The 21,496-nt window shown below is 41.4% G+C and overlaps 1 protein-coding gene across 3 annotated transcripts in view; it reads left to right on the top strand.

The window, feature by feature from the left end:
* brsk2a (BR serine/threonine kinase 2a) overlaps positions 1 to 21,496 on the top strand; it is a 173,400-nt gene that overhangs the window by 126,778 nt on the left and 25,126 nt on the right. For 2 of the 3 annotated variants that reach the window (XM_044357351.1, XM_044357352.1), the window contains 5 exons: positions 8,298 to 8,414; positions 13,492 to 13,525; positions 13,670 to 13,738; positions 15,249 to 15,395; positions 19,817 to 19,848. In XM_044357351.1, coding sequence (XP_044213286.1) covers positions 8,298 to 8,414; positions 13,492 to 13,525; positions 13,670 to 13,738; positions 15,249 to 15,395; positions 19,817 to 19,848 — 399 coding nt within the window. Of the gene's footprint in view, positions 1 to 8,297; positions 8,415 to 13,491; positions 13,526 to 13,669; positions 13,739 to 15,248; positions 15,396 to 19,816; positions 19,849 to 21,361; positions 21,488 to 21,496 lie in introns of those variants that run through there. The other variant, XM_044357353.1, reaches the window with a different exon arrangement.

Here is a 21,496-nt window from a genome sequence, read left to right as displayed (position 1 = left end):
GAGCAGCACTGTTTCCTGTTTGACAAACACCTGCACATGAATAAGAACCTGCATTCTGTGTTTAAACTGTGTACTGTGTCCTGCTCAGACACACATGAGCCATTTCTACTGGCAGAATGCATTTATATTATTTATGAATTATTTGAATCTGTATTTATTGATAGTCTGGTTGTCAATTCATTACTTAATAATACAGGATATGGTTAGAGTGTCTTTTGAACACTGGATATTATTTATTAGGCTAAATGTTTTAGAGAAAATTGAAGTTATGTAACTCTTATCATACCCGACGCTGAGGAATTTTCAGCCTCACATGTGACTGAATGGAAAATATAAATGTGTTTCTCCTCACAGACAGACACTCTCTTACTTTAATTTTATCATAATAAAAGGGAAGGGGAGAAATAACAGATCATGAAAAGAAAAATCTGTTTATCAAACCTACAATTAACAGATTATTAACTAGATGGTGAATCAGAAAACAAATAAAATATAGGGAGTGATACACTTGAGTTTAATCTTTAATCTGTCTCCACTCAGTGATTTTGTGATGTATCAGATCAGTCCAATCAGCTGCAGCGTCTAATCAATAACTGATCTCCAATAAGGTGGCGTGTCAGCCAGTAAAAGACTTCAGTGAAGGCTGCTCTCGAGTCTCCTCGCTCATGGCTCCTCAGAGATCCCTCCTCACTCCTCAGAGCAGAAATAAGAGCTTTGGGATGGCCTTCAAGATGGCGGACCACAACAATGTCCAGGTCAAGCAAGGAGCGAGGAGCGAGAAGCGAGGAAAGATCAAATAAGGGATTTGGGATGTAGATCCAATGTCAAATTGTGTTTTCCCTCCTCACTAAGACTTGTCTTGTGATTGGATATTATTTGAAGTCTGCCAGTGCGAGATCTGCCTATGAACCTTTGACTCAGATACAGAGAGAGGCTGACTGACAGACTGTTTGGAGCAGAGATGAACACAACCCACTTCTAATATTATATTTTATTGATCCTTGTGAAAATTTCCCTTTCTATCACTCTGTAGGGAGATCAAAGGTCAGGGTCAGCTACAGAACAGTGCTCCTAGGGCTGCTTTGGATTCAGTTTGTCGCTCAAGGTCACAATAACAGAGCAGATGTTTCAAAGATGTGGTTAAAATATTGCAGATAATTCACTTCCACATTTACCTGAGAGGAGATCCCAAAAACAGCTTCAGCTGCATCTTGCCAGTTTTAACATTCAACAAAATACACACCTGCTACACAGTTTATACACTCTCCTGAGAAGCCAACATGGCAGTCTGCCATACTTGCAAACACCCAACAGAAACACAGATTGAGTGAGAAGAGTAAAGTATATTTACTTTGAACACTTGTGAATCTGCTTGTCCTCTTTTTACTTAGCTTTCCAACCACATTAACAGGTAATCAAAGGTTAAGTTTATACAAAACAAAGATAAGAATCAGAGAATATAATTAGAATGACATTTGTTTTCATCTACACATTTGGCTACCTTTTTATTGCATGTGAACTGACCATAGTAAGCTCTGTCTGCTGTGATTTCCTGTGATAAACTTAGTGCACTGTATTTCTGGTCTCATGGGAGCAATACAGCTATATTGTATTGATTTTTTTCACTGTTTCTGAAGCTGCAGTGAGACTATTCCCAGGATTCAGCCTGAGGTCAAGTGAACCAGGGCTGACACCAAACAAAACCCTGTATCACTCCCCAGTCATTTTGTCCACCCACTCTGTCATATGCTGCACATTCAGAGGTTTGCTTCACCTACAATATACATTTTCATGAGCATGAGCACCCAAACCATTCAGAGGAAAAAGAACACCGAAATCAATGAGTGATTTCGCCCTAACATGCTCTGTCCTCCTTCACACCCCTGTTCTGTTTGTTTAATAATGACTCTGGCCTGTTCCTTGTAACCCAGTTAACAACCTTATGTGTGCGTGTTAAATACAAAGTGACTGTGTGTGGGTGTGAGATAAAGACTATCTATCACATAAAGTGACTCCCAGCATCCCACTAAATGAGCCAACAATTGCCAGTACACCTTGGAGGAGAACCCGATCCCTAAAGCCCATCATACATGCCTACACACACACACACACACGCACAAAGTCACACATCCACCTATCCTCGACACTGATGTGCACTTTATTGCCGCCACCTACATGTGCTCAAACAAACACCTGGCCCAAAAATCACATTAAACCCACGCAGAAGCATCATCCTGCACATCATCCATATCAACCTTTCTCTCTCGCTCGGTGTCTCCCACACTCGCTTTGTCATTAGCTGCTTTATTCCTCTGAGCTTAAAGAGCCTCATCCATCTGTCTGTGTCTTTGCTTGCTTATAGTTCCACAGAGAGTAATAAAGCCGGCCACAGGTCCTATTTTTTGATCAACATCCATCTCTAAACAAATGTTCTATTACAGCATATGTAATTGTACATTGCAACAGTAATAAATATCACAATACATGCTACATTTATAGATTAAATATCCAGATGGAAATGATTGTTTTTGGCTAATCTAGTAAATGAAATAATTGACAAATCAAGGTTTTTCTTCACATTGATGCAAAAATCCTGTATGTTCAGTATTGGCAATACAACTAGTGATGTTGAAGAACCTCTGTCGAGGAGCCCCAAACCCACTTCTAACTTTATGCCATCTCTCTCTCTCTCTTTCCTTCTTTCTCTCTAATGTTTTTCATCCATTGTCATCTTTCTGCAGCATGCAATGCAAGTTGGTCTATTTATTATCATCCACCCTCTGTATCTCCGTCCCTCTATCACTGTTGGCCTATGCCCTTGTGGCTGTTTGTGGCTGTGAATGTTGACATTCTTAGGAGAGTTTCCCCAAATGACAGTCTGTCTGTCTGCTTGTCTGTAGAAAGCCTGTACTTATAGCCTGTCATCATTACGGATGATGGGCTCTAACAACACAGAATGGAAATCTTTCTCTTCTCTCTCTCTCTCTCTCTCTCTCTCTCTCTCTCTCTCTCTCTCTCTCTCTCTCTCTCTCTCTCTCTCTCTCTCTCTCTCCTTGTCTTTATAGTTTTCTTCATATTTTCCTCTCCTGCAGTTAAAGCGCTGAGGTGTAACTGGGTGAGAGGAGGGAAAGATGTGGAGATGAGGTGGAATGGAGAAATGGAAATGGGATGGGTAAAATGGGTATGGAAAATGGAGCAGGAGGAGGGAGAATGAAAGGGGTACGTTGGTTTATGGTGCTTTATTTCAGGGGAATGGGCAGGTGTTTGTAAGGGACAAGGGTCCTTTGTAAGAAATGTGGAAAGACTGGTTGAATGAGGGAAGTGAAGAGTGGGGTAAATGGGGGGTAAAATAAATGTGGCAGTAAAGGGAACAAACCAACAAGTCGAAGAGAGCAAAAACGTCAGGTTGTTAAGAAAATAAGATTGAATTTATGTGGAGAATAAAGGTTAGAGTAAAGATAACCACATATGATAAAGAGTATTCATCTTTCTTACATTAAAAAAGGCACAATTGACTATTTTAAGGGGAGTTATGCTCCACCATGGCTGTTGTATTAGATGTGTGGTGTTGCTATGGGTTTTTAATATCTATGCCACTACTTCACTCCAATGCTTCTCTGACAGCTTGTCTGTTTATTCTGCCTTGAAGGTCCACTGCTCCTCCTATCTCCACCAGTCAAACTCCTCTGGATTAAGAGCAAACGCCGGGTTGCACACACAGATTTGGCACAACAAAGAAAATAGTTTGTTTATTACAGATCTAGCCATCATTGTAATCCCACTTTTTAGTCACTGCATTACATGCAACAATGCATTACTTTCCCAGTGTTGCTCAAAACCCCAGAGGAATAGATAGGAATGCCCCATATGGCACAAGGAATGCTCTTGTAACCAGTCAGTGGAGAGGCAAATCTTGTGTGGAAAAATAGATGTGTGCCTTCTGCTCAATTCTAATCCTGTTTAAATGCAAATTATATGAGAGGAGACTACTGAAATGTGTGGGGCACCAGTGTAAAGAGGCGCTAAGTACTGTAGCTAACCAAGGGAACTTCGAAGATCATGTGAGATCAAATGAGACCAAGGATAATATGATGTGAGGAAACAAATTCAGCTTTGGCACTTTGGGAAAAAATGGCTACATCTGAAATTGTTCTTTCATTGGCTAAGTAAAATTCACTATTATGGGAAATTTCACACTATGTAATGTGTTGTTGTCAGTTGACACTACACAATCAGACAATATTCCATGCATGGGCGATGCATGATGGAAGTTGTCACTTGTTTAGTGACTATTGCTTGTTTTTATGTTGCTTTGTGTGATACTTCTTTTAGCAATGTGAGCCTGCTAACAATAATCATTGTCACAATGATTATATAAGACAACACTATAAAATGGTGGATATTCAAGTGGACCTGAGGCTTAGTAAATTTTACAAAGTGCAGTGATTAGTGATTTAAAAGGTGTAAGTTGGGACAGGAGGGGCAAATCAGCTAGATAGCGTGGATACATCACATACATTTTTCCTATTTGATAATGTTTTACTGTTTTGGGGCAGCTGTGGCTCAGCAGGTAGAGCGGGTTGTCCACTAATCGGACGATCGCCGGTTCGATCCCCAGCTCCTCCAGTCCGCATGTGGAAGTTTCCTTGGGCAAGATATCGAACCCCAACTTGCTCCCAAGTGTGTGTTCAAGTGTGTGTGTGAATGTGCTTTAGATTAGATCCTGATGAGCAGATTGGCACCTTGCACGGCAGCCTCTGCGTGTGAATGTTGACATGTATTGTAAAGTGCTTTGAGTGGTCAGAAGACTAGACAGGTGCTTTATAAGTGACATTTATTATTTTGTTTCTGTTAAATAAACAAAAAATAAATACATAAAGTAAATAGTGAATGAGTTTGTATGTGTGTGTGTGTGTGTGTGTGTAATTTCATCATGGTGCTGCACAGTGTAGCTAATGCAGTCAGGACTGTCTTTTAGTAAGTTCACAACTTACTTTGATGGGATGACAAGAAACCTTAAATTTATATTACTGTGACCACACTTGCACTCACTTGCACCTACCTGTCCCTATTTCCTATCTGTACTAGAATAATATAGTAGCAAAATTCTCAACACATTCACCATTGACTTGCTTTAAGCTTTAAGCAAAAATGCAAAAAATAGACAGCAAAAAAGAAAAAGACAACTTTATCATTCTCATCACTCTCTGCTCTTAATACACAATTAACCCCACTGGCTAATGAACGATTGTGCCGAGCACATCTAAGTCAGCAGTCAGAATGTTGTCCTCTTTTGCTAATGCGATTGAATATTAGCCTAAAGCATTTCTAGTGAATGTGCTTGGTCTCTTTCTAATTGGGTCAACAGAAGCCTAAAAAAAGTTTGAGAGAAAAAAGGAAAGATAGAAAGAGGAGGATGACACAGAGGTGTGCCGGAGGCTAAATGGGTGCATTTCAACTCGCAGTTATGTTAAAAACCCCTCTCCAGCTAACAATAATGGTACCAGGATAGTACTTCATGGAAATGCAGAAACAGGTGTGCTATTTTCCAGGCATGTCAAAAAGGACGCATTTGAGTTAGTTTGAAGTGCTTCGGCTTAGCTAATTAGTGCCACATATATCTCTGTGCGATAACACAGTTTTAACTAGAGACAGTATTAAATATGGTCTATGTCAAATGTGTCACCATGGGAAAAGTTTATTTTCCTTCGGCTGGAGAATTTAGTTACAATGCTGCTCATCACCATAAATATGTCTGGGATATTATGGAGATGTGAGCCCCACGAGGACAGACCCATTACAACCTCCTGTAAAACAAAACATATCAGCGTAGTGTGTGCAAATAATCACAGGCAATTAAGAGCTTGGTGTTAGATAGCAAGAATCATGTCTTAACAGCACCATGGGGGGGTAATGCTTGCTCAGACATCGTGTAGACACACGTGCACCCTGTAAATTACACTGAACAGCATCGTAAGAGCTTAAATCAAGATAGCACTGTTAGTCATACTTGTACAGTGAAGTTTTTTTTTGTTCTTTGGCATTTAGTATATTTATTTTTCTATTCTATTCATGTCTTGTGTTATGGGGCGAGCGCAGCACTAATGTTTATGTTGTTTCGTTTTCTGCAGGAGCCACCCGTGCAAAAAAAAAAAATACAGTCATGACATATAGAGTATTTTGGAAAAAGGGAATTTCCCCAAGACTTGCATGCAAGCTGGTGGTGCACAGCTCCCAAATTTCTAGAAAGAAAAACTACAGTTACATTTGAGCTCATTGCAGCTGATGAATTAGTTTAACAGCATCCATTCCTGCATGACATATGAGTGCAACAAAGAGATATCCCTGCTGCAAGGCCTGCTGTGTGAGCAAGATTACAGTAGCAAAGTGCAGCCTAATGTGTCAGGGAGGCAGTTTAATGTCCTATTATGGATACCAGGGTCCTGACAACCAATAAAGCATCCAGATGCAATTTGTCCCCTTGATGCTGTTGGTGGATGAAAACGTTGTTGCCCTCTTTCTTTTGTGGATCAGTCTCTTGAGCTTTGGCTCTTTGTGTGTTACATGTGATAAGCTTTTGATTACACAGTGTTTATGCCATGTTTATGGGTCTTTTAGATAATGATTTAGTGTGCATTTTTGTATATAGGGCCAACAGAGAGTACTTAAATATGTATGATTCTGGTGAGGCTGTGTGTTTCTGATTGGGGTCTGTCAGGTTCAGGAGCATATCTTCCTCACGCCATCAATAGTATATAATGTTTGAACACTGTCTTAAACACCAGCCACAATCAGTGCTGTAGTTGCCTTTGCTTTTGTCTCTGATGTCACACCGAATTATTCAATGTCCTCCAGGCCCTGTCTTCTGGTCCCTGCATCTACAAAGTTTAAACTCACTCAGTCATAAGTGATTTGTAAATTTCAGCTGTCTAAAACATTTTGTTCCTGGGAGAAACATTATTTTTTCAAAGCATGATTTAATCAGACGTGTTGACGAAGAACACTTTTCTATCCAGCATTGACTTGGTGGAATTAAGGGAGGCTTATAAACACATACCTCGCAAATGGCCAGTACAACCACAGTCTCACACTGGTGTCCCCTGAGCAGTTTGGTAAATATTTGTTGCTTCCTCTTGTGCTTTGACAGTATTAGTTAAAAGACTAACTCTCAGGCTACTGACATCGCTGCCAAACGATGGTTGTGTGAATTGATAAAGGTTTTAGCCTGGGGAGAACTGTTTTAGATGCTATCTGTGTTTTATTTCAATTATAGCAGGGATCACAGAGACTGCCAGTGTGATAACAAACCAGCTGACAGCTAATCCCTCAGGACAGGAAACGAGTTGTACAGCAGCTGATGTCATCTAAGGTTAAACGTCCATTGTGATGAGGCGCTCTTCAAAGGCAGACGCATCCAGCTATTGTTCTTCTACCCTTTCTATCATTAGTCTAAAGAGGAGATGAAAGTTTAGTTCATGCTATTCTGACATCCCTGTTTCTCTATAACCCTTACAAAAAGCATAGAGGGAGGTAAGCAAGTATACAAGAATATAGAAAGATATCACAGTATGCGCATATACATGTGTTTGATTTCTATGGTGCTTCCCTCAGCCTTAATAGACATCGCAAGAGCAGCACAGTATGATGTAAGACTACCCTCGACCCTGGAAGAGATGTTAAATGCACACTAATGCTACTCTGCTTTTGAACAGTCACTCATCAAAATTGAGATTTTAACCCCTGACACAGCAACAGCATACGTGATATGAGAAAGATATTCCCCTCAATGGTCCCTTTTAAGGAGGGAGATGGTGTCCGCTGGATATTATCCCCCTCACTGTGTTTAGTGGTAATGAATGGCAGCTAATGAACACCACCTCTGCGGCAGGCTCCCCTCGGTGCCCTTTGCTCAGCCAGTTTGCTGGTGGCTGTCTGGGAGATGAGAGGAAAGGGATGAGGGGAGAAGAGGGAGGGAAACAGAAGGAGAAAAGGACACAGCAGGGGGCTGTCACACCTCGTACCAGCCCAGCACTGAGGTGGGAGCCTCTAGTTTCAGCATGGACAGATCAAAGGCAGAGGTGGTTCAGGGAGGAGGAGGGTGCTCAGCAACAGGTTAAGATGCTGTGTTGCTCACAGTTGTGTGCACGGATGTGGATCCAAGGTTTGATCCACAGGTGTTTGATAGACCTTGCGGCACACCTCTCACTTCACCTTAGTTTCCCCTAGTTTATGTAACATATGATGAGCTCTTTCATGATTCATTAACTGCTTTATGTTTCTGTCTCACTATCTTTCAGCCACAGGGATCTGAAGCCAGAGAACCTGTTGCTAGATGAAAAGAACAACATCAGGATAGCAGACTTCGGCATGGCCTCCCTTCAGGTCGGAGACAGTCTGCTGGAAACCAGCTGTGGGTGAGTAATAGAGAAACTATTGTAATGCATGTTTTCTAATGTAATATCTGACTCACATCCTCTGCAGTTGAAATTGATGATGTTAAAGGTAAATAATAAGTCATAGTTTGGGGGCACGTGGAGTTGCCAGTTTGTAACGGAGAGAAATGACGAGAAGAGCAAAGCTACAGAGATGATGAGTGGAGCTATCAAGCCCTCTGCCAGGTGCCGTATTCTCAAAGCCGCCGTTATCGGGCAGTGTTGATCTCTTGATGAGAGACTGTTGGTGTCTCTCACAGAGTGTGCTATCTGGCTGTGAGCATGGCCAGGGCCACGGCCACACATTACTGCTCTCCATCTCCTCATATCTGACGCTGGGTTTTTATGATCTAGTAGTCACGACCACGCCAGGCCCATCAATCCCACAACGACTAATGAATTCGCTTGCAGGAAAAGTCACTTTGAAAGTGTGAGGGCTACACTCGGATGAGGACTGAAGACCCCATTTGTGTTTTTATTTAACCCTGAAGTGTAGTAAACAGTGTGCGGGGTCAGATTTGTCAATAAAAAAAGCAACCCAATTGACAACTAGGTGTTGTGTTAAGAGGAAGATTTCACAGCTGTACTGGAAGTTGTTCTGCAAAGGGTTTAATTTCACCTTTACCTGAAATTCACACTAGAATTGAGATGTCAGCGTGTAAACATAACTGGCTATGAGAGGTATACATTACACAACCAGCTTGTTTTTAATGTTTGAGTCTTTTATTTTATTTCCCCGTACACTGACATTTCATATGCCCAAACTGAAATAGGAAAACTCACAGTGAAAAAACTCATACGTAGCTTCTTAAGCATATCTGTTCTCTGAGACAGACACTTAACAACTGGTAGTATGTATAGCCCATTAGATATAAACCGAGAGGTCTAGGGCTGTTCTTCTGCAGATTCCTGGTGATCTGGGTGCCTTGGGGAATCTCTGTGGTGGCACATGACACTGCGTGCAGGGCCGGGAGATAGAGAGGCCCTGTGACATCTGTCCTAAGCTCAGACCTGATTCTGTCCAGATTATACCACCAAATCAGCCGCAACTGGAATTACACTCACTTGCATACACGCACTTGCATACACGCAATTCAACAAACACACACGCACGCACATTGCAAGCAAGGCTTAGTTCATCCCTGACCTCTAAGACCCTTTGTCCTCCGCTTGTTTGGTTGTCTCTCAGTCTGTCTGTCTCTGACTCCCTCCCTCCCTACAATAGACACACGCACACATACAAGCATTCAGTTGAAACTGTTGCATAATATTTTGCCAGCAGCATCACAGTGCCTAAGCTCTCATGACTCATCTGTAGAGATTAGGCCAACTGAGGGCAGCGTGCATATCTATCTGCAAGTAAAATGCGGACGATTGAGTCATATTGCAGCCGTGATGACCACAATGAAGTGTTTCCTTTTCCTAGAAAGGCCATAGAGGGTGACAGTTCTGACTCAGCTGTTCTGAGTAGACCAACTGGAATCTATATTTGATTGCATTCTGCTTCCACTCTGAGCAATTTTGCTCTCCCATCCAGATGCAGTGCATCTGCTCAGTCCCCTGCGTACATTTACAAAGTGCTAAAGGCACTTGTTGCAAGTGGGAACACAGAGCTGTCTTACAAAGATGCTTGCACACAAACCACAAACACACACACATACACACAGCTAAGCAAAGTAGTTCTTTTTTCATTCCACTCTGTCTCTCTGTCTGTATGCCGGTGCCGAATACATGTGAATGTGCCATTCACTGTATGTGTGGTTATTGATTGTTCACGCTCTTCTGACTGTCCCATCTCTAAGTGTAGATATGACAGTTTTTAATTAAACGCATTTATCTGGCCCCCTCTCGCCATGCAGCAGTCTGACACAAATGTATTCCATTTGCCACGGGTAATGGAGCTGAGTGAAGATGAGACTAGTCCCAGGTAAAGCAGGGGGAGCCTCGGAGTACATACATAAATACATGCGGACATACAGACATGTAGTCGAGCAGAGGCATTGACAAGCGCATACAAATATGGATCCAGGAATGCACACATAACCTCTCTCTCTGTCTCTCACTCTCTCTCTGCATTTGCCCAGCTGTGAGTTCATCAGTGTTTGCTGTTTGTTTAGTTCTGTTGCACTGAATGATGAAAAGGAATTATCTTGTATGCAGTGAGTAGCAGCACAAATTTTGGTGGAAAAGACTCATATTCTCAATCTAAATGAGCTGCATGTCTCTGTTTTTCAATGTCGCCTGCCCATACACCCCATTCCCCCCTGAACTCACATCTCTTAAGCTCACAATACTTTCCTTGTATACTGTGTGCAATCTACTGTAAGGGACATGGTAAGCTTATGGTAAATGTATGAATCCTTGTTTGAAATTGTGATCCAGAGATCTCTCTGCAAACACTCTGACACAGAGAAGCCCTTCAGTGTAGATAAAACAGCTTTCTTTATCATTTTTGTTTCCCCACTTCAGCAGTCTGTGCTGCTTGAGTTACAATCTTAGGTCCTTAACCAAATGCGTTTCTGTCTTTATGCTATCAGGAAAGCCACTTACAGCAGCATCTTGTGCCACTACACCGCTATTTGTTGCCCTCAAAATGTAGCTGAAGTTCCTGCAAGTCTTGTCAATTGATTTTATTGATGTGAATGCGCAGCCAGCAGTGTTAAGTTGAGAGAGTAAATGAGCTGTAGCAAATAGCAAGACAAGACTAATGTTATATCAACCCACACACAACTGTTTTTCTAAAGACTGGATTTTTGGCTGGACCGCAACAGCAGAGCCAGCCTTATAAATGCGAATGTCTGTCATTGAGTGACTGAGTGAGGAAGTTACACCATTGGTTGGCCGAAGGCAGCTGAAGCTAAGTATCCCAGAATGCATTTCGCACTAACCGGCAGCGATGGTGGAGATTAAAAGGAAACTTTGGTATTTTTCAACCTGGACCCTATTTTCCTTTGCTTTTGTGTCTAAGTGACTAATGGTGACAACAGTTTTTGAAATGGGTCCATTACTGAGTGAGAGCACCTCAGCCAGCAGCTGCAAAACAGGCTGCAATGTAATCCGACGGGGCAATAGTGTCCTGTCAATGTATGTCCACTAAAAGTGCTTGTTTTTGCTACTGACAGGCTCAGATTGTTATTATAAGTGTCTGGAAACATTATGGAAAGGACCATACAGAGAAATAAAATGTTTTTCTTTACCTTTCACATGATCCAGTCTGTCTGTTATTGTGTCTGAACAAGTCTCGCTCAAAGAGAAGTCTCGTTATGAAATCTTGCAACATTTGAGTTGTCAAAATCAGTTAAATATTCAGCTATGACTTTAAAAATCTTTTAGATAACACTAAGCTATGCTTTCTGCTCTCTGCCCTCCAACACAACAAACTCCTCCTGTCACTCCTCTCTCCAACTCTCAAAGCCCGGCGCACTTCCTGGAGCTTGGTCGCCACGTGTCGGCACTTCCTGTATCTGTCATTTCAATTAAAAGTTCTCTAGCGTTTCATACACGGTCCAGCCACATACTAGGTTTTGACTTAGTCTTGTTCACTTTGGTCAGAGGGCATTGGCTCGTACTACTTTCTATTTATCTTTAGTGTCCTAATCTATAATCTGAATTTCTGGTGTGAGCACCTCAAGATTTTTATCATGATAATAATTTCATGGACTATGGGCTTTCACATGTGGCCAGAATTTTAATTAGTCAGCTAAGACACTTTATTTATACCCATAATTAAATTAGGCCATCAAATATTATGGCGCAACAAGATCCTTTTTTCATTATGTGAGTAGATATTTGTTTCAAAGAGTTTCAGCATGGAATGGTTAGAAATAAGCTATATCATTATGTTAATTATGAGTAGAGTGGTCGTCTAAACCTACAGGTGACATGGCTTTAATTTATTGTCCTAATATTGATAAATAAGGATTCAGCTCAAACAGAAAGCTGAAACACTTGTATTCCAGTCTTTACCGTCACCCTAGTTCGCCACCTGAATCCTCTGCAAATAATGAGTTTATGTTCACACTGGTTCCAGCTGTGGCTCGTGTGTTGTGGCACTGATGAGGCATTACTAGTGCAAATCTCAGGCTTGTTTTTTTTTTTAACTTTTATTCCCTGCTCATCTGCATAATACACTATGACACTTGCAATCAGGGCTGCAGTATTTGCATAGGCTCACGTTTGAACTTCCCCGTTGACGTGGTGGCAGCGTTTGTTATCGGCCGGTATTTTGACAGCCAGAGGAAGCCGGGCCGTCAGGGCTGGTATTCATGAGTACACGAGACAAAAGCCGAGCTAATGGGCGCCATATTTACAGACCTTAGATAGACTCTCATTAGAGCCAAATATATTGCTGTTAAGACTGAAGGAGGTGGAAGACATGTCACCTGGCCAAGGAGTTTGGGAAAAATAAAGAAACATCCTGAAATGAAAATGTTATATACATTATTCAATTATAGATTTCTCTTATTATTACCCTTTCTATTTCAAGATGCTATATTTGGCAGTCTGGCAGTGTCAAAGAATGGAAAAGTGCCACTGTGTATGTATAGAATAACAAGTCACTCCACAGCTGCTCCACTCATCCGTAGCCATTGGCTTATGCAGCAGCCATTGGCTTATGCAGCAGCCATTGCGAGGTAGCTCCATAAATCTTCATACGATATTGATGTGTCAATCTAGTCATTGGGTTTACTGTCAGCCCATCCAGGTGCTGTAAAGATTAGTGGGTCTGTTCATCGTCTGCTGTGAGAGGATGCCCTTGAGTGAGCAAGCAGGAGGACATCCAAACACCCTCAGGATGTCTAAACTCCTGAAGCACATCTTGATCTATGTTCACTAGAGACATTTATTGTCTGCTCAAATTGTTCTTTTCACATTTTCATACAGAAGTGTATGCCAGTTTAATGTTTGCTGTGTCATGATTGTATAACCCTGACTTACCTCACAGTACGGCTGCTGAAGTTTAGATAGCAGTGACAGAATGAAAAAGCCCTCAAATAACCTAGATTTTTTTTCTCTCTTTCTTTCTCTTGCTGCCTTTATTCATTCACTGTTCCAACAGATCTCCACACTACGCCTGTCCAGAGGTCATCAGGGTGAGTCATAATATTAACATTCTTTCTGCTCTCTTAGCATGCTCTCATATGCTCTTTTACTAGCCCTTTTTTATAGACCTCTATCTTATTTAAACCAACCCTAACACTGTCTGAACCCGCTAACAAACACTCTCTTGCACTTAGGGAGAGAAGTATGATGGGAGGAAAGCAGACGTCTGGAGCTGTGGGGTCATTCTTTTTGCCCTGTTGGTGGTGAGTGCTAACTTGTTCTCTACTAGCAAATGGTGACTGAATTGACACACAGTTTAAAATTCTCCAGAGAAATACGGCAACATACAGATTTACCTAACCCTCCTTTTATAACCAATAGTATATCTAACCTTTACACCAGCTGTAACGGATCGAAAGCACAAAGCAAGCGAGCCTTACGACAGGACAGCTGTGACTTTGCACACTGGCAGTTGACTCGAGGTTGACCTCAGTGGACTGAGAAGATGGAGTGAGCTTGAAGCCGGCAAACACAAACTCAGGATTCAGGGAGTTAAAGCAGAAATCCTAACATTTAGAAGGTCTTACCGAAAAATGTTACAGAGACTCCCTCAAGCTGATTCTTATGCAATAGAAGATCAGAGAATAGAAGCATCTTTTTATTCATTATCCTGTATCCTCACACAATGCTGTATCCATAATCAGGTCTATTCTCCAGCTACATTATGTCTGTGGTTCCCCAGCCGTGCAGCCCTGAAGCTTTGTTTCATCAACAGCTGTACTGTAGTTCCTACACACTCCTGCTCCATGAATAATTCATGCAGTCAAACTGAAAGAAGAGAGCCCAAAATAAATACCAACGCTAACAGGGCGGCTTTTGGCCACAGGCCCTATGTATTTGTCTTTGTTTTTGCCTCTTTCTCCCTCACTCCGTCTCTTTCTGTCGCGTGTATGTGTGCGTCTGTGTACTTGTATTAAGGACAGTCTCCCTTACTCTTGTGTTGCGTAAACCTAATGTTGTTTACCATTGTATTCATCGTGACCGTACTTTCCTCGCTACAAACAAAAGTTTTTCCTTTTGCTGTTTGACTGCAGACGAATACTGTCTTTCTCTAGTTCATCCTGCTGTCTGGCTGCAAGATAACCATTTGTCTGATTGTTGGAGACGCTCATACTCCCCAGCAGTTAGGCTGCGCTCAGATCATCTGTTACACAAGCATGCCCTCTTTTTTTTCTCTACCTCTCTTCATTTCTCAGCCTTTCTCATCCTTTTGCTCCCCCCTCCCCCCCTCCATCATGTCTTCTGGTGGAGGTTGTCATTCATCAAACAGCCACATCTGTGAGGTGTCAGCTTGCACTGATAAATGACTCTGATGAGAGAATGCTAAATGAACGAGGTAAATGAGAAAGCTGGGTAATTATTAGAAAAGCCCTGTTTTCAGCTTACAGCTGTTTATTATTTATTTTGCATCGCGACTGAGGGCAGAATGCTCTAATTGGAGAGTTGAACAAGTTGAGAAAGCAAGCCTGTTCTTTAAGTCATGCAGGATTAAGACTCAAAATGTGTTTTTGTTTCTTCTGGGGAGCCGTCATCGTTATTCTTTTTATTCTTTTCTGCTCTTGATTCGGTGAAGGCTTACTTTCTGTTCTAACGCTACCATTAAAATGAGCGCAAACTGTTTCTTCTTCTTTTTTTATTTCCTGCATTCACATCTTTATTATTTCCAATATCTTGTCCTTCTTCTCACTTTGCAACTTCTCCATATCTCCTCAGGGCGCCCTGCCGTTCGATGACGACAACCTGAGAAATCTTCTGGAGAAGGTGAAGTTGGGAGTGTTTCACATGCCCCACTTTATCCCTCCAGACTGTCAGAACCTTCTCCGTGGCATGATTGAAGTGGATGCCTCCAAAAGACTAACGGTCAGTTCAGTTAAGATGAACACACCATTATGATTATGTCAGCCTACTTTGTGCACTTCTGTTCTGGGGCTGTTTGTAACGGTTTGCATGATATGGTTCTACAGTGCATGTAGCTACACAGTAACTTTGCACCTTGTTTTGCATAGTTCATACATCCTCAGTGACCTGACTTTTATCTGCATTGAATATTTTATGTTCATAGTCTACAACCAGTAGTGTTTACTAATCATCTTGTAGAAGCAGCTAAACACGTTTGGATGTTATTTGAGACGGCATACATGGATAAAAAAAACCCAGACATATCAGGCCTGCGATAAGAAAAGAAAGTAATTATTTTGTAGATATGCAGCAAGCTGGGAAATGTTGTAATGCTCCAAGGAGAGAGCAAGATGGCAGAGATACACATTCAAACTAAAGTGGCTAATATCAACTCAATGCTGCCAAGTCAACCATTGTCTTTTTGTTTGTTTCTTCTTTCCTCCCTTGTGTTCCAAATGTGTTTACCTCATCCCCAATTCTATTTGAGTTCTTCCTCAAGTACAGGATGCGAATTCAGGAGAGGACTGCTGTTTGTATTCTCTCCCCCTGCACTTTTTTAGTGTACTCATCACAATGCCAGTCCCTTTCTACACTGCAACTGATCACCTTGGCAAAGTGGCTGGAGGAGAGGGCGAGAACAAAGAGCTATGAAGGGCAGAGAGTCAGGATAAGAGAAAGAGAATGATGGACAAAGGGAAAAGTAAATAATGAAAGTGGCCAGATATCTCAAAGTGCGTACTTCATAGAGAGATGATGCTGCCCTTTGTCCTGCATTTCACATTCGGACGTCACACAGAGATACTGTGTCTGTGCACACACTAAATAAAAACGCACACACACATACATACATACATACATGCCCTCTCCAGGTATCTTTCTGAATCAATTCAGCAAACAAAACAGTGCGTTCATGCACTTTTGTGTAAGCAAAAGGGCAAATATCTCTTGAGTGGATGCTAATGCACCATTTCCCCATGCTCTAGCTAATGTTCACAGTGTCAGTATGACATCAGCTAATATGGAAATGTGAGAGACACCAGTAAAAAGATTTGCAGGAGAATTGACAATTTTAAGTTTCAGCCCTTCAGATACAGTAAATTAAGTGTTGAACCATGAATTTGAGCCCTACTTCTTTGGTATGCTGTATGTACACTATATGCCTTATTTTTCTGTTCTCCCCTGCCTGACGAGGACAGGTCACCCTGAGATCCCCTAGCTATGTCAGCCTGCCTCCAGCACTGTCCTCGACAAAGGGTTACACACAGGCCGAGCTGCTGGGAGAGAATATGCTACCTGTCCACCCCCCTCCTGCGCATGAGAGCTCCAAACAGAGCTCTGGGGATGTGTTGTAACCTCGCAGAATGTCAAATACCCTGTTAGATTGAGCGTTCTTGGTGTTTAGTGGTGAGCGCCCAGTCCTAGATGACACAGGGTGGGAATGACATCATAAGGGAACATGTCATTCTTTTGCGAGGGATTATTTTTTCCATAATAATGTTGACTTTACTTTATTGAATCAAATCAATAGGGTAATCAGACCATAACTACTGGCTGTGTTTCAATGTCTATTGTCACTTTCTGTTAATTAGATTTTGCCAGTAGATGCACAAATTACACACAAGTACACACACAAAGCCAAGGTCCCCTCAGAGTCTGAGTGGGAGGGCACGTACCTGGGCTTAAGGGGCTTAGCCCAATAAAAGCTTTTCTCTTCATTTCCTGTCTGTGTAGTCGGGGCCCTGGAGGCGACCGGGCCAGTATCCTCAACACAGTCATGTCATCTTCACTATTCAAATGAACACAGACATCCTGGAAAGATCTGCCTCCTCGTGATCCCTGGCTAATGAAGAGGATTGGCTAGCTTATTATATTAAAGAGCAGTTCATCAGAGATAATACCCTCATGGGGACAGCACAGATAAAGTACCAAGGTTGCTGGAATGAAAATAAAGGAAGTGTGTGAGGTTTTTTAGCGTGTGTTTGTGTGCATCTTCACAAGTGTCAAATAAAATTGACCTCATTCATAAAGTATTCACTGTAGTAGCTTTTGACAAATGCACTGAAACCACTTGTTTCTTCCATTTTGACCCTTATATGACACTTTAAAGACTTACCAATCCTGGTTTGTGTTTTCTCTGGAGCTCTTTGCCTTTCTTCCTGACATGGGGCACTTCAAAGATCCTTCTGTTGCTGCAAATTTCTCCACTGCACCGCCTACCCTGATGTCCCTCCCTGCTCTAATGATGCCAAACGAATGAGAGATATGCATACACACACAGACCTGCACACATTTTTTTTAATTTCTATTTTTGTAGCATTTTAAATTTAGCAGTGAACATATGATACTGAACAAGAACAGGGGGACTAGGATGAGGACATTAAATACAGACAAATACACAGGTATTCATTACATAAGGATTAAGGCACAGTTGACATTTAGTATGAAAACAAAAAGGAGAAATAAGGGAAAATGTATTAAACTGTCTGTTTCCCAATGGTGGAAGGAAAAACTCCTTTACTTAGCTAAAATTACACCAATGTAAAAATAAAATAAACAAAATAAATAAACAAAACTCCTTCATTCAAAATATAATAAAATACAAACGTATTATCAGCCAAGTTCATATGCTCATGTGACTGGCATATTATTCTATATTATGTCATTGTTAATATTGATACTGGGCTTGTTTTAATTACTTTATACACAGTAAGGTAGTTAAGTCCAATGGGAGGTTGAGCCCCCTTCATATGGTCACAAGATATATGGTCATATGGTCATTTTGCCTCAAACTGTTATTTAAAGGAAACCATTTGCATTTAAAGGGAAAATCACGTTATAGTGGAACTGCTAACATCTCATAGACATTGAAAACGTGACAAAAGACTACAAGTATGCTTTTTGTAAGAGGCCACAAGACAAAAAAGTTGGGAACCACTGGTGTAATCTTTAACAATTCATTATAGTATTTAAGTGCATCATATGTTTTTATGTAAAACTCTTAATCTAAAAAGTAACTAGTAATAATAGCTGTCAAATATATTTGGTGGAATAAATAGTACATTGAGTATATGAGTCAGTAGTTTCCATGGAGTGTAGACAGTAGCAGTGGCTATGAAAAGGTGCATAGAGTACGTAGGTGGGTTTCTTTGGAGCCAGCATTTATTAATAGATTTTTTTTACCTTCAGCCAGCTTGTATAAATGAATGCTTGCATGAGAGTTAGTTTACGCAGCATCCAGATAAGTATATACCTGGACCTGGATGCACACTCATACTTTCACCTAGCCAAGCCAGTAGCACAGCAGAATCCCCCTCTGCCTTAGTGAAAGCAGCCAGAATTGATGCTGTCACATTTAGAGACTGATTGATGTGGTACTGCATTTCAAACCACATCACTTTTAACCTGCGTGTGATATCGGTCTCTTGCCTCCAGCCCTTCAATAAAAGTGGGAGAGAGTAGGTCACCCACTGGCCTGTGTCTGACAGGCACGGTGTCTCTGTCAATACCATGACCTCTGTGGAAGCAGACAGGAGTCACCTATAGTCAGTAAATGCCCAGCTCTGTGATTGGACTAATATCACACAAAGGCATTCAGCAGTGTTAAAGCACAGAGGTAGATCCTCTGGGATGATGGAATCATCGAGACACTGATGGAGACACATACCCAAGAACTATGCCTGTGAATAAGTGACAGTAATTAGAGCTGCTATGTGAATCTCCTGTGGTTCCACAACAACAGCAGGAGCAAATTAAAAAGTCCCAACAGTGAAATTGATCCTGTTTTCCACTGTGGGCAGTTGAAACACAGTGGAGTCATTTGAACAGACATCTTCCTTTGTTGCCCTTTTACTCACAGTTTCTGTGTCTTTCTGCTTTTCCTTTCTTGGCAAAAGACCATGTTGACAGTGTCGGTGACGAAGTGGCCGCATTAAAAGTGTGATGACAAGAGGAGTATTGAGTGTGTGTTTGTGTGAGTAAGAGAGATGGGAAGAGAATGGGAGACTCCCTTTAGACCAGAGTGCTTGGCAGGGTCAGCAGAGTGTGTGTGAGGGAGATAATATTCTCAGTTTATAGCTCAGTGGTATCACCTCTCTCTCTTTTTACTCTAGCTGCCCATCTCTCTATCTCCCTCTTTGCCTCAATATGTGTTTTTGTCCCTTTGGCAGTATTAATATTTGAAGGCCTCATTATTTACTCCCACCTTTCAGCGTACTATATAATTGTGTTTCCATTGAGCCAGTGAGCTCACATTTTACTGAAGCCATAAAGCATTCACATTTTCCTTTATGATTCTGCTGTCTTTGATAATTTTCTTAACATCTAAAAGATTATTAAACTGACTTTGTACTAACCTGCTGTCTTTTTTCTCATGTTTTTTACAGTTAGAACAGATCCAGAAGCACACATGGTACATGTAAGTATTCCTCTGTCTTTCTTTCCATTTTACGCCCTCCACTCCTCTTTTCTCCTCTCTTAGCCTATTCTGCCGGGGTTGTAGACCCGAGGGGACCTACCACATGATAAATGACTTTGAGTTTCAGCCATGTACGCCAGAGTGCATTTGAGCAGGGCATGACTCCGCTCTCAGGGATGTGGGGGTAAATTGGTAGTGCATGAAAGAGGATGTGCAGCATATGGTCAGCTGAACAGGGAGGAGTGAAGAGAGAACAAGCAGGGATGTAGCGGAGAATGAACCCACCTAACCTCAGTGTACTCATCGTTTAACTTTTTTAAACTGACATAGATCTTTTGAGAAAATTTGTAGCACAGTTCATAATAAACTGTGTCAGAGTTACATTACTGTGTGAGGAGATATTTTCAAATTGGGGGAAAAAAAGCATGAACAAAGTTTTTTAAAGATAGTTTGTAAAGGCTAACATATCAGATAATCAGATGATCACCATGAAGTCATGGTGATTTTTTTTCAGGATAGGATTTTAAAAGGTTCTTGCTGTGGAAGAGCAAAGATGAATCATGGTAGGAGGCTGTGAGTCCTGGAAGGGGCTGAGTTATGGTTTCTGTCGGTGTTCTGAAAGATCATGCAAACAGACAGCGAGACTGATAAAAGAAACAAGAGGAGACAAGTGAAGAGCGGGGAGAGAAGACTAATGTAGTATGACTTTTGTCAGTGAGGAAATTGCCTCACTGTCTCTGCATGGCAGGCTGGCTGGCCAAGCGACTGCTGAATGAGCTGAATGAATGAAGGTATGAATGAATGAATGAGAACAGGGTTTTGTCTGACAGATAATATGCTATACCAGAAGCAATGTGTCAGTGGTGTGTAAAAAATGAAATCACACAAACTATAACTTTTATTTGAAATTGAAATGAGGTCAGCCACTCAAGTCAAGTCAATTTTTATTTATCACAAATCACAAATTTGCCTCAGGGGGCCACTGTCATTGTGTTTGTTCAGTAGGTGAATTAGTCAGTGAGCTTCCTAAAATCTTTCAGCAGCAGCTGAGTGCAGCTGTGGTGCTGAAAGGACAGCACCAAGCCAAACTGTCTTAAACAGGCTTACTAGTGATGGGTTGTGGAATCACTGCCACATGTTATGTGCACATAGTGAAACAGGAGGGGCTGAACAATCACTGCAGATCCACATCACAAGTTGACAATATATAGAAAATGAGAGATTTGTATGATTTTTAATACTTACCTATGGCGTCTACCAATGAATAAAATTAGATTAAGGGGAAGAACTAGAGGTGTTTGCTTATTGACACAACCCTATCGATATAATAGAGTCTGTGTGTATTGGCACCTTTGTAGAATTTGAAGATGGATATATTCTTTGAAACAGACGACTAGAATGTTCCAGAAAATGTTGTCACTGCAGATTAGCTTTTCATTTTAAATCCCAAAGAATATAGGCCTGCTTGTGTACTCCCAAGATACAGAGAGACAAAACAGAGACAGATAAAAGTGACATAACTAGGAGAGTGCCTGGGAAGGAAGAGAGAATAAAGAAGTTTGGAAAAGCAAGGCAGGAGGAGAGAGAGAAGGAGACTGCAAAACGTAACAGGATGACTCAGTCGTCTGTCTGCATTTTGGTGAGCGTG

This window comes from Thunnus albacares, chromosome 7 (genome assembly GCF_914725855.1).
Source record: "Thunnus albacares chromosome 7, fThuAlb1.1, whole genome shotgun sequence".
Taxonomy (NCBI): Eukaryota; Metazoa; Chordata; class Actinopteri; order Scombriformes; family Scombridae; genus Thunnus; species Thunnus albacares.
This window is presented reverse-complemented; position numbering and strand designations above follow the sequence as displayed.